At 61.5% G+C, this 13,130-nt stretch overlaps 1 protein-coding gene across 8 annotated transcripts in view; it reads left to right on the top strand.

The window, feature by feature from the left end:
* The window catches only part of NPRL3 (NPR3 like, GATOR1 complex subunit), a 47,958-nt gene that overhangs the window by 34,496 nt on the left and 332 nt on the right, over window positions 1-13,130 (top strand). For 7 of the 8 annotated variants that reach the window (XM_014587003.2, XM_027771016.1, XM_027771015.1 and 4 more), the window contains 7 exons: window positions 5,848-5,985; window positions 7,247-7,403; window positions 9,960-10,066; window positions 10,485-10,614; window positions 11,542-11,713; window positions 12,204-12,418; window positions 12,921-13,125. In XM_014587003.2, coding sequence (XP_014442489.1) covers window positions 5,848-5,985; window positions 7,247-7,403; window positions 9,960-10,066; window positions 10,485-10,614; window positions 11,542-11,713; window positions 12,204-12,418; window positions 12,921-13,125 — 1,124 coding nt within the window. The remainder of the gene's footprint in view (window positions 1-5,847; window positions 5,986-7,246; window positions 7,404-9,959; window positions 10,067-10,484; window positions 10,615-11,541; window positions 11,714-12,203; window positions 12,419-12,920; window positions 13,126-13,130) is intronic. The other variant, XM_006146337.3, reaches the window with a different exon arrangement.

Genomic DNA, 13,130 nt, shown 5'->3' with positions numbered 1-13,130 from the left:
AAGAGAAGTAGTGGGATTGCTTATTTTTTTTTTTGTTTTTTTTTGAGAGGTTTTTGCTATAGGGCGTGCACACTTGCCAGACAGAGAGACAGAGAGACCGAAAGCGAGAAATCACCTCCCAGGGGGGATGGCCACGCCACAATCCCTTCTCCTCCATGCCCAGCATGAGTTTAAGCCACCAAGTCCGGGACTCGAACCGTGGTCGACTTCATGGGAGTCCAGTGAGATAGCCATTATGCCAGCTGCTGGTCCCGTGTGCTTGCTGTTTTAACTGAAGTCGTGTGGTGCGGCTGCAGAGCCCGGACCCCTGTCCTGGGGCCTGATGTCTGCAAACACAGGCTGGGAGTGTGAGTCCACCAGGCTGCCCAGACACCTCCGCACCTGCCTCCGCAGCCCCAGGGTAGCGGTCACTTGTCCGGGTGATACTGGCTTTGTCCCTCCCGTTCCTGTGACCTGGGGTTTTCTCAGCCTGTGCAGGGCCCTGGCATGCCCACGGTGGCTGAGGGCTGTGCAGGTAGGAGGACGACACCGTGGCTTACCTGAGTGTGAGGACATGGGGCTTGGTTCCCTGAGTGCACAGTACCAGGGCCAGAGGTGCCACCAGGGCCTGGCGGGGGCCTCCGCTCACCGTCGGGAGCAGCCTGGGCCATGGGCACCTCTGGCCTCCTGCCCGTACACTCCGTTTCAGGGTTCAAGGCAACCTTCTAAGGCCTACCTGGATCTCAGGCTGCACACGTCCGGTTTGGAGGGCAGCCGGGCCCCGTGGGTCAGCAGGCACAGGGCGTGCAGGGCCTCCACAGGCCTCGGCCCGGGTGGAGGGCGGCCAGACCGTGGAGTACATCGCGCTTCCACTTTCAACTAAAGGCTAGGACTTGACCTTCCGTGCTGAAATGCAAGGGGAAGGGGCTAGCGGGCGGCATGGTGGTTCAGGCGCTGGACTCCCACATGCTGGGCCGTGGTTTGAGGCTTGGACCCGGAAGGCTTAAACTCACGTGCCCAAAATCTCAAGAGAATGGAGTAGCAGGGGCTGTGACGTCCGCCCCCGGCAGTGCTTTCTCGTGCTCTGTCTCCAGCGAGCACATGCCCTATAGCAGAAGTCTCTTAAGGAAAGTAATAGAAAAGAAGAAGAAAGAACTGTGGGGAGGGTGCACACGCGTGCATCTGCGTCTGCGTCCTGGACGGGGTGGGCGAGAGCCGGCCTTGCCTGTGTGGCCCGCCGGGGCAGCCGGGCTGGCTGAGACCGGCTGTGGCAGCGTCTCCCTGCAGTTTCCCTGCAGTGTTTTCATACCAAGCTATTAAACACTGTGCAGATCAAAGTCAGGCTTAACAGAACAACTCTTGGGACCAGTAGGTGGTGTGGTGGTTAAGGCACTAGACACTCCCATAGGGCTGACCATGGTTTGAATCCTGGACCCGGTGGCTTGCTTTCTCCCATTCCTGTTCTCTCTCTGTTTCTCTTTCTGGTCAAATTTTAAAAAAGACTGAAAGAAAGAATAAAAGAATAAATGAAGTTAAATAAGTAATCCCTTTATTTTTTCTTTTTGAATGGTTTTTTACTATAGGACGCATGTGCTCTCCAGAAAGACAGAGAGAAACAGAGACAGAAAGCAAGAAATCCCCCCCCGGGGGGATGGCCACGCTGTAATCCCTTCTCCTCCATTCTCTTCCTGGGATCTTAGGCATGTATGCACATGCGCCCGGCGTGAGTTTAAGCCACTGGGTCCGGGACTCAAACTGCGGTCGACTACATGGGAGTCCAGGGACGTAATCATGCCATCTGCTGGTCCCACCCAGTGTGCTTTTCAAGCCACCAGGGCCAGGATTTGGACTGGACAGTTGGACATGTGTAGTCTGTCTCCCTTAACCACTGAGTTACAGAGCCAGCTCTAAAGGCACAGATTTTAAAAACAGACAGAGCTTTTCCCTCTCTTCTGGGCAGACTTCACTGTACTCCTGGGGGCTCCTCTTGCTGTGCGTGACTTACAGGGTTTCCCGGCCCTCGAGGGGGAGGCCAGGCAGGTACTTCCCAGCAGCCTCTCTCCTGGGACCAGGCGGGGCAGCAGGTCTGGGGTGTCTGGACAGTGAACTGGGCTGGTTACAGAGGCACCGCAGCGGAGCCACGCGCTCGGGAGTGGGCGACTGGCAGGGGAACAGCTGCTTGGGGAAGGGCAGAGGCTCTCCATGGAAACGGGGCCAACATGTTGTGTCCCCCAGGGAGAAGGTCACACATCATGTGCAAACCGGACTGCGGCCGTGGCTCCAAGGATGGTGGTGAAGCCGGCAGAGATGGCCCAGTGAGGCCCTAACCCTCCCCTTCCCTTCTCACCCCCAGGGCTGGAGCTGACTGCCCTGTCCTCTCACAGTGCTGTCGGCCCTTCCCAGGGCTACGGTGTGCAGAACCGCAGCCCTTTCTTCCCTACTGGGTCTCCGGCCGCCTCCTCTCAGCCGTGCTGAGCTCCCTGGTGGAGCAAAAGCAGCTATGTTTGAAGTGACAGGAATCTCAGATTCTGGGGAGTTCCTCCCAGCAGCCACCTGGAGCTGTGTCCTGACAGTGCAGAGACAGGGGAGACTTCTGTTTATTTCAGCGGGCCTGCCCTTCTGACCTGTGCCAGGTTAAATGCAGGAGCCTGGCTGGGTTTTCCCCGAGGACAGGGCAGCACGGGAAGCCTCTCACTCTCTCCTTTTTTTTTTTTGAGAGATTTTTGCTGTAAGGGTGCATGCACTCAGCAGAGAGACAGAGAGCGAGGAATCAGCCCCCAGGTACGGCTCCGCTGCAGTTCCTTCTCCTCCACTCTCCTCTTGGGTTTCGAGCACGCATGCATCCTCGCCCAGCCGGAGTTTTGAGCTGCTGACTTGGGACTCAGACCGTGGTCAGCCACATGGGCGTCCAGCGCCTTCCCCACTGCATCACCGGGGCCCCTCCTGCTCTCGTCCCTCACTCTCCCACGTGGACTCCAGCACTTCGTGTTGCTCAGCGAAGTGACAGCTCACTGGTCTCTGGGGCAAATCTCTCATGCGATGATTTTTTATTTTTATTTTATTTATTCATTCATTTAATTTGACCAGAGAGAAGGAGAGACAGAGAGGGAAAGTGAGAAAGCAAACCACCAGGTCTGGGACCCGAGCTGTAGTCGGCCGTGTGGGCGTGCCCACTGCCTCCACCCCCATCCTGGTGTGCTCTTTGATGCCTGAAGAGGCTGGGTTGTGGGTCCTTGCTGGGGGGGGGTTCAGTGTGAGCCTTCCGCTCTGCAAAGCCCTGCTGCTGCTGGAGAGGCAGGCCCGAGAGTGCCTCCGCTGTCAGTCTCCTCAGCTCTTGGAGACAGCGTGCTTCCCCTCGGGCCTTGCCCCGGGGACCCCCAAGCTCACCTGTTTTACCCTGAGGGACTGCAGACCAGCTGTGACCGATCCTTGCCCTCTAGACAGTCTTGGGAACGGCCTCGCCAGAGGCCTGGTGGTGCTGGGGCCCTGCGAGGCAGGTGTCGGTTTTCTAGGTGTCCTTGGAAGGAGGTGTGGGGCCCGGGGCCCCGGCAGCAGGCAGTGAGGTAGCATGGTCCTAGGGCGGTGGGAGCACAGGTAGGTCTTGTGACCCCCAGTGCTGGTTCCCCGCTGCCGCAGTGAAGACCGATCCAGACGATGGAGACTGCTGGCCACAGTCCTGCCAGCTTGGGGAGCCCCTTGGGAGAAGCTCAGGACGGTTGGTCTGTGGGTGCCAGGAGTGAGGGGCGTGGGGCAGCCTCTCAGCATCACCCACACTCTGCACCCAGAGGTCTGAGGGGACTTTGGCTTCTGCCCTGGGGCTGGCGAGGACTCCCACTGAGTGTCCTGGGGCTATTGGCCTGCCCGCTCTTGGCTGGATTTGAGTATCCAGGCTTCCCACCAGAGCCCGGATGCCCCCTTGTTGTTCTCTTAGGGGCAGGGGTGGGGCAGCGAGCACCAGGGAGGTGCCCTGGGAGCAGGCGTGAGGGCCGGCGTGTGCTGTGCTGCTGCTTCGAAACCGCTGTTGGTCGAGGCTTCGTGGGCTCTGCCCCTACGCAGGACACGGAGGGTGCCTGTCCCTGTGGTGCTCAGCCTGGCTGGGTCTGGGCGAAGCTCGGGGAATGTCTGTCGTAGGCCTGGCTGGCGGTCAGGCCAGTCCCAGGGCTGAGCTTCAGAAACTCCTGTTGGAAACAGTTCTGCCTCCTCTGGGCCCCCAGCAATGACCTGCAGGCTGCATGCACACTGTAGAGCCCACTCTCAAGCCAGGTGGACTTCCTGGGGGAAGGGGCCACCAAGGGCAGTGTTCCCTAGGTTCCTGCTCCTTTCCCAGCCGGCTCTCCAGTATGGGAGGCGTGGGTAGCCACCTCCCTCATGTTGTGGCGGGGCAGCAGGTGTCCCGTGGTCAGAACCTGTGCTAGGGCGAGGGGACGCCTGCCATGGGTGGGGCACTGGACTTGAAAGTGCAGGCCCAGGACATCTGGGAGGGCTGGGGCAGGAAGCGGGTCCGACCAAGTGAGTGAGCCTTGGCCGGGACCCAGGTGGGGCGTGGGGCAGCTCCCTGGTGGCTCGGGTCTGGGGTGCTGGGAAGGCGTCCTGCTGCCCCGCAGATGAGCAGGTGGGGCCTGTGCATGGGATGTGGGTGGGAGGAAGAATGGGTCCAAGGTGGTGTGGCTGTTTGGTCTGATTACAGTTCAGGCCTGAAAAAAACAAAGTGCCCTCACCCTGGGAGCGCAGCGAGAGGCTTGCTGTGGCACTGGTTGCTGTGGTGACTGGTGCCCACATACATGGCCCTGGGCACTGCCAGCCTGCTGGGCACCCTGGGCCGTGTGTCCTCCTGCCCTGCTCACCTCTCCCTGGGGACAGCCTGTCCGTGCCTGGGCCTGCACCTCGTGTGTGGGGGACGTGCCCTGAGCGCTGGGCGTTGGTGGACCCGAGCCTCAATACAAGGAGCCCCTTCGAGCCCTGGCCTTGTGCTTGGCACAGACTCTAGGGCCGGCCCGAGTTCTCACCCTTGCCGTGGGGCACGCGCACTTGCCAGACAGAGCGAGGCAGAGGGAGAGAGAAAGCACCGCTCGGGGCCAGGCTGCAATCCCTTCCCTTCCTTTTGGGCATGCACACACTGATGGCGTGTCTGTCTGTCTGTTTTCATCAGGTTTTTGCCATAGGTCACATGCACTTGCCCGAGAGACAGAGAGGGAAAATGAGAAAGCAGCACTGGGGTGCCACACCGCAGCCTTCTCCATTCTCTCGGGACCTTGGGCACACACACGTGCCCAGCCCAGGTTTCACGCCGCTGTGGCCGGGATTTGAACCACAGTCTGCCATGTGGGAGTCCAGCACCTTAACCACTACACCACCTGCTGGCCCCTACATTTTGCTGAACGCGTGTGCTTGCATGTCCGAAATCTCGAGAGGAGAATGGAGAAGGGATTGCAGTGTGGCCATCCCCTTGGAGGGTGACTTCTCACTTTCAGTCTCTGTCTCTGGCGAGTGTATGTGCCCTATTTCAAAACTTCTCTCTTAAAAAAAAAAAAAAGAAAAAACGGGACCAGCAGTTAGCGTAATGGCTATGTTGCTGGACTCCCATGTAGTTGACTGCAGTTCGAGTCCCGGACCCGGTGGCTTAAAACCCACGCCGGGCGTGTGTGCGTGCATGTGCAAGATCCCAAGAGGAGAATGGAGGAGAAGGGATTGTGGCGTGGCCATCCCCTCTGGGGGGTGATTTCTCGCTTTCTGTCTCTGTCTCTCTCTGTCTGTCTGGCGAGCGCACGTGCCCTATAGTGGAAAAACCTCTCCACAAAAGAAAAAGAAACAGAAATAAGTCCTGCTGTGGACAGCCCCTGACACGGCTCCTGCCCTGCCTGTCCGCAGCCTGTGCACATCTGGCGTGGTGAGGCTGCACATCAACAGCTGGCTGGAAGTGAGCTTCTGCCTGCCCCACAAGATCCACTACGCGGCTTCGAGCCTGATCCCCCCTGAGGCCATCGAGCGGAGCCTGAAAGCCATCCGGTGAGTGTGGTCCCCATGTGCCCCTCCCGCCTCTGCCTGAAATTCACCCTGGAACTTGCCTGGACTTTGCCTCCAATTCTCTCCTCTTGCTGCCAGCCATCGATGGAGACGCACACGTCTCGAACCCAGTTCTGCCCAGGAGTGAGCAGCCCTGCTTCCCCGGGGCCCTCTGGCACTGCCTGGGCGCAGGAGCCCCTGCACAGCCCTGCTGGGCCTCGGCGGGCATCCTGGCCAGCCCCCTGGAGGTCGTGCTCCTGCCCTGAGGTCCTGGTCAGCCTCCTAAGTTAACTGGCTTCCTGCAGGGGAAGGCCTGAGCCCAGTCTCTGGTTCTCACCAAGTCCCCATTTCTTCAGATATGGTTTTGGTTTGTTTTACTTTTTCTTTTCTTTTTTTGGAGAGGTTTTTGCTGTAGGGTGAGTGTGCTTGCCAGAAAGAGAGAGACAGACAGAAATTGAGAAATCACCCCCCAGGGGGGATGGCCACACCACAATCCCTTCTCTTCCATTCTCTCAGGATCCGGGGCACGCATGCACACGCACCCAGAGTGAGTTTAAGCCACCGGATCCCGGACTTGAACTGCGGTTGAGTACATGGGAGTCCAGCGACACAGCCATTACGCCAACTGCTGGTCCCTCCTCAAATATGTTTTAATTTAACAACAACAACAAAAAGGACTAGCAGATGGCGTAATGGCTATCTCACTGGACCCTCATGTGGTCAACTATGGTTCAAGTCCTGGACCGGGTGGCTTAAAACTCTTGCTCGGTACGTGTGTGCATGTCAAGATTCCAAGCAGAGGATGGAGGAGAAGGGGTTGTGCGTCGCCACCCCAGCAGGTGCTTTCTCGCTCTCTGTCTCGCTGCCTCTCTCTGGCAAGCACCCGCCCTATCAATCTCCCAGAAAGAGGAGAGACCTGGCCCCTTGCTGAGCCAGCCCTGACCCCGACCCAGACCAACCCGACCCTGTCCCGACTTCCTTGCTCAGCGTGGTTTCTGTAGTCTATTCACAGTCTTGGAGGGGATTTTGCTTTTCCCATATTAGGCTGTTTCCTTGGGAAAGACTCCCCCTCTTCAGTCTGGGGCGGGCGTCTGCCAGGTAGGCGAGCTCAGCTTGGAGCCCGCTTCTTTTCTATGGTGACCGCATTTCCCCGGAGGGCATCAGTAACCCTGGCTGATTGGACAGACGCCCTGCCCAGGTCACTGTCCTGAGCCCTCTCAGCCCCCTGCACCCTTCACTGAGGCCCTGATGGCTCTGCCCACAGCCCCTACCATGCCCTGCTGCTGCTCAGCGATGAGAAGTCCCTGCTGAGCGAGCTCCCGGTTGACTGCTCCCCGGCCCTGGTGCGAGTAATCAAGACCACATCTGCCGTGAAGAACCTGCAGCAGCTGGCCCAGGACGCAGACCTGGCCTTACTGCAGGTACAGCTCTGGGGCCTGGGGTAGGCAGAGTGCTGGGGTGGCGGGAGCAAGCCACCTGCGGGGCTGCACACCCACTCCTCTGACCAGTGGTGAGCTGCTGCAGCTGGCCATAGGACAGGCGACTCCCGGGTAGCTCAGCGTTCTGGCACATGAGTCAGACCCAGCTGAGGACTGGCCGGGAGCAGGCCCCGTCTGAGTGCTGTCTCCAGGGAAGGGGCAGCTGCAGGAGGCAGCAGCCAGCCTCTCCCTGCGGAACATGACAGTCCTGAAAAGGTGGCATGGTGGCATCTGAAGGGAGCTCGGTCAGCGGCCTGCCCACACACAGAGCTGGGGCCTTGCCTGGGCGCCATATCCCACCCTCTGGTGCACCGGCCTGTTCTTCACACACGAAGCCAACTCCTTGCTGAGCAGCGTGCGTGTGCCTGCCCCGCTGAGGCTGCCTTTTCTGACTGTGGGGAGCCCCTCAGCCTTGTCTGTGGACCCAGTCAGGAGAGGAGAGGTTAGGAGGCCCGGGGCCAGGCCACTGGTCTGCAGCAGCCTCTGCTGACACCCCGCAGGGCCAGCTGTGCCTGCTGGTGGCATGGGAGTGGTTGGGGCTGGGGCTGCAGCCTGAGCGGGAGAGTGAGTTCTTTGGGTGGCCAAGACCCAGGGCCTAGAGGAGGCTGCACTGTGAGACCCAGGGTGGAGGTGTGCACCATGAGACCCGGGGCCTGGTGGAGGTGGGGCATGAGACAGGTGGCCCAGCCCTGGCCTGTGGGACAGTGGGGGCTTCTTTTGACCCTCTGCCTCGGCCTCTTAAGTTGGCCAGTTCAGGCCTGGCCCGGGTGTTATTTTTGTCTCCTGAAGTAGCATTTCGGACTTTTTCAGGAGAGGTCTGTCTGCCCCTTCATTCTCTGAGAGTACGACCACCAGACTCAGCCGGGCCCCTCTGGGACTGCTGGTTCTGCAGATGGCCATGTGGGGATTCATTTTTGACATGTTGGAGGGAGCATGTGCAAGAGACGCAGACGGCCAGTGCGGCCCGGTCTCGCTGCAGCCCTCTCTCCTCCATTCCGTCAGCATTTTGGGCACCCACGCACCCGCCTGATGTATTTCTCAAGCCACTGGGGCCGGGATTTGAACTGCAGTTGGCCACGTGGGATCTGGCTCTCTGTGCTATGCTGTGGGCCGGCCCCAGATGGATTATCTTCAAATAACAGAATTAGGATCGCACAGCCATTACCTGTGATCCGCTGGGCACTGGCCCCCCAGCCAGCCATGTGCTGACCCCCAGGACCTGAGTTAGACCTCACGTGAGGCTTTGCAGGCGTTGCTCAGGATGCTGAGGTGGCACGAGTGTCCTGGTGGCCCCAAGTGTAACGAGCAGGTGGAGGCTCGGCACTGAGGAGGCGGCGGCAGGGCCCCAGGGGAGCACAGCCTGCCCACCCAGGTGCTAGCACGGGGACAGTCTGGGCCCGCGGCCTCGCCAGGGGTGCTCAGGCCTGTGAGGAGTGTCCTGGGGCACGAGACCTGGGAGTGGGGACAGGCCGAGTGGTGGCAGACAGGAAGAAGAGTGGGCATGTCTGCCTCAGACGAGTGTCGGTGACACTCGGGATGAGAGAAGAGGGGACAGTGGGACGGAAATCCCGGGCCTGAGCTGATGCCAACAACCGTGGGGCCCCTTTGCTGAGGAGAGACGTCCCCAGCACAGCAGGCTGTGGGACGATGCAGTCAGAGCTCCGAGTGCCGGGCGCCACCTCTGTGGTGCACCGAGACCTTAGACCTGGCTCCCTCGTGACGCTGGGTCCTGAGGCTCCCCAGAAAGGGTCGTGGTACTTTGGTCTGCCCGTCCTGGTGTCCGGGGGCCGAGCAGGGGGATGTGGGGATGGTGGGCCATTGGGCATGTAGGGAGGCAAGCCGACTGCATAGCCACTGTCACCAGCGGTGGGCGCCGTGCTGGGGTCCTGGTGGGCATGAAGGGACATCCAGCCCAGCTGCCTGCCCAGCCAGCCAACCCTGTGCTCCCCGCCATCCCCACCCTGACATCTCTGGCCTGCCCCCTGTGCCGCCATTCCTTGGTGGGAGTCAAGACAGCTCGTGGCCCTGTTGGGACCGTGGTACCAGCAGCACGGGGAGAGTGGCAGAGGCGAGCACAGACTATGCTGCGTGGGGCCTGCAGGTGGCGTGGAGGTTAAGGCGGCTGGATCCCACAGGGGTCATTGCATGGTTCCAGTCCCAGGCCTGGCGTCTTCAGATACATTGGACATGTGTGTATGTGGATACCCAAGATGCTGAGAGGAGAGAAGGGATGGTGGCCATTCCCACGGGGGGTGATTTCTTACTCTCTCTCTCTCCAGGGAGCATAAATGCTTCATAGCAAAAACTAAAAAACGGGAAGAAAGTGTAGTCTGCCACTGACCTCGGCAGCCTGGGGCAGGCAGGGACACCACTGCTCCAGTTGGACGGGGCTGCAGCCCCAGTGTGTGCTGCGAGAGCCTCGGGCAGCTCCCAGCAGGGAGGCCACGGCCACCGGAGCTGAGAGCCTCCCAGGATGGCCCAGCGTCCCTCCACCCGCAGGTGTTCCAGCTGGCGGCTCACCTGGTGTACTGGGGCAAGGCCATCATCATCTACCCGCTGTGTGAGAGCAACGTCTACATGCTGTCCCCGCACGCCAGCGTGTGCCTGTGAGTCGCCCTGGTCGGCCAGGCAGCCCTGAGGCCAGCTGTGCCTTCGCCGAATGTCCGGCCTCCGGCGTGCCCAGGTCCTGCTCTGGCCTAGCTGGGCATGGCGTCTTCCCAGCCCCACCCTGAGCAGGGGCCACCTCACCATGGCTGGCTCCCCCAAACCTCCCTGCGTTGTGCAGCAGACATGGAGCTGGGGCATGTGGGGGGTCCTGACTCCGTGCCTCCTCCAGGACCTGCAGCCAGGCACCCGCCCAGGGGAGCGCAGAACCGCCTGGTGCCCCTCAAGGGAGTGGCCAGGCTCCGTCCCCAGCAGGCCTGCACGGCTTTGCTGCTCATTCCACGCCCCGCCACCTTCGCCGCACCATCCACCGCCCACCAGCCCCGGGCAGTGGCGAGCCTGACACCCGCCTGTCCGCAGGTACTCTCCGCTGGCCGAGCAGTTCTCCTGCCAGTTCCCCTCCCACGACCTGCCGTCTGTCCTTGCCAAGTTCTCCTTGCCTGTGTCCTTGTCAGAATTTAGGAGCCCCCTGGCGCCCCCTGTGCAGGAGGTGAGTGGCAGGAGTCAGGCATTCCCTCGCTGCCCATCAGCCTGACCAAGGCCTCTCAGCATGCCTCCCCTTCACCTGGGTCTTACGGCTTGCTCTGCAGTGACACATGGCCCAAAGCCACTGCCAGGCTCCTTGTGGACTCAGGCAGGTGTCCCTACCCAGGGCCCTCACAGTGGACCAGTCTTAGGGTTAAAACCAAGTGAAGCCTGGCAGAAGCCATGCTACACCCCTTCCTGGTCTGGGGAGTCTCCCAGCCCTTTCCTCCCTGGCCATGGCTCAGGTGGCCACAAGGCTGTGGGTATGAGTGTTTGGGCCACTGGCTCTAGGATGACCAGGGAGGACCAGTCTGCAGTGGGCCTGGGTCAGGGTAAGCAGTGGGACTGAGTGTGGGGGGCACCGAGGTCCCAGGGGCTGTGAGCTTTTACAAGGTGGCAACAGGAGCCTCCCTCCTGTCCTTCCCCAGCCAAGTGCCTGGAGCTCTGGGCAGGGACCCAGGGCAGGGCCAGGTAGGACAGGTGTTGGAGAGGAAGGCAAAGGCAGGCTGAGCTTTCTCAAGGCTTTGTCTCCAGACACAGTAAAGTGTCTGTTTTAAAATGTGCCAGGTCTGTCAAGCAGAACCAGTCCTTCAAATAGAACCCTTTTTTCCCTCAAATTATGAATGAGAAAAGATCCTGGTTTTCAGCTCATTAAGAGGCTGCATCAGGGCAAGCCCAGCAGGGATAGGCTGGCTGGATCCAGCAGCAGGGCCCCTGGGCCAGAGGGGAGGGCGGGCAGGTGCTGCCCCTCCTACACTGGTGTGGCCCAGCTCGGCTCTGGCTCTGGCCCTCGCCTTCCCTGTAGGGCCAGGGCCCTTCCCACCTAGGGTTAGCACCTGGGGCCCTGGCCCTGGGAGCCGTGAGCAGGCGAGCTCACACTGCTGCCCCACAGACCCAGCTGGTCCAGATGGTGCTGTGGATGCTGCAGCATCGGCTCCTCGTGCAGCTGCACACCTACGTGTGCCTCATGGCCGCCCCGAGCGAGGACGATGAGGCCCCGGCCCCTGCCCGGGTGGGAGGCCGCAGCCTCAGCACACCCAACGCCCTCAGCTTTGGCTCCCCAAGTAAGACCCTGGGGCCCCCGTGTGGCAGTAGGGACGCCCGCACACCTGCCCTGCCCCTGCACCACCGTGGCTCTGAGGAGAGGGTTCCGCCTTCTGGGCTCTTCAGCAACCACTTGGTGGTCTGAGGAGCAGCCCCCAGCCCGCCCTGGATGGAGGGTTTCATCCATCCAGGAGGGCAGTCGGAACTGTGCTCAAGGCCTCCGAGGGGACAGCAGCTGCCACTGTTGCCCCGTGTGCCCCAGGTCCCAGCTGAGGGAAGACCAGGGTCTGAGAGGCTTTGGGTGGCCGCCTCCTGCAGAGGACTGGCCTCGGGTACTGCCCTGGGCTGAGGGGCTCCCAGCCCACCCTGTAGACTGGCAGGGGGTGCCCCTTGTGTTCCAGGACAGCTGCACGGGGAGGGCCCACACAGGGGAGCAGGGAGCGGGGTGAGTTGGGATGCCCCTCGCTGCCTCAGCCCCCTGCAGCCCTGCCTAGTTTGCAACCACCCAAGGGCGTCTGACCGGTGCCCCCAGCCAGCAGCGACGATATGACCCTGACCAGCCCCAGTGTGGACAACTCCAGCGCAGAGCTGCTCCCCAGTGGGGACTCGCCTCTGAGCAGGAGGGTGACGGAGAGCCTCCTGGCCAGCCTGTCAGAGCACGAGCGGGCCGCCATCCTCAGCGTGCCTGCAGCCCAGAACCCAGAGGACCTCCGCATGTTTGCCAGGTACCTGGGGGCTGGCCAGACCCCGAGCGGGGATGCACCTGGCAGTTGTGCCAAGTGGGAGGGTCAGGTGTCCCCAGTGGAGCCTGGAGTGGGGAGGGCAGCCCAAGGCCTGGCCGACCTGTTCCTGGGGCCCCCAGTACTGCTGGTGTTCCTTGTGAGGCACGTTCTCACAGCCTGGCAGGGCTCTCTGTAGGTCTCTCCCCTCCCCTCCCCTGGCCTGGGCACTGTGGTTCCTGGAGGAGCCTGAGGGTGCTGAGGCCTGGCCCGTCCTGTTAAGAGCCATTCTCAGCCCTGCCACGCAGCCAGTCCAGGCTGCCCTGCACCCGCTGCAGAAACCCCTTAGCAGCCAGTCTGGCCAGAGCCCCTGGACGCTGCTGCAGCAGCACACCAGACAGGACCCCCTCACCAGGCTGCCTGCGGAGGGGCCGTGGGCAGCTGCTCTGCTCCGCACGAGGCTGGGACAGGTCTTGGGCGCGGGCTCAGGCGGGCCCCCCTGCCCCAGGCTCCTGCACTACTTCCGCGGCCGCCACCACCTGGAGGAGGTCATGTACAGCGAGAACACGCGGCGCTCCCAGCTACTCGCACTCCTGGACAAGTTCCGCAGCGTGCTGGTGGTGACCACCCACGAGGACCCTGTCATCGCCGTCTTCCAGGCCCTGCTGACATGAGCCGGGCACAGGCTGGGGAGGCTGCGGGACACGGTGGCACCAGC

This window comes from Tupaia chinensis, unplaced genomic scaffold, assembly GCF_000334495.1.
Source record: "Tupaia chinensis unplaced genomic scaffold, TupChi_1.0 Scaffold000178_1, whole genome shotgun sequence".
NCBI lineage: Eukaryota > Metazoa > Chordata > Mammalia > Scandentia > Tupaiidae > Tupaia > Tupaia belangeri.
The sequence above is the reverse complement of the archived record's forward strand: the minus strand, read 5'-3'. Positions and strand labels throughout refer to the sequence as shown.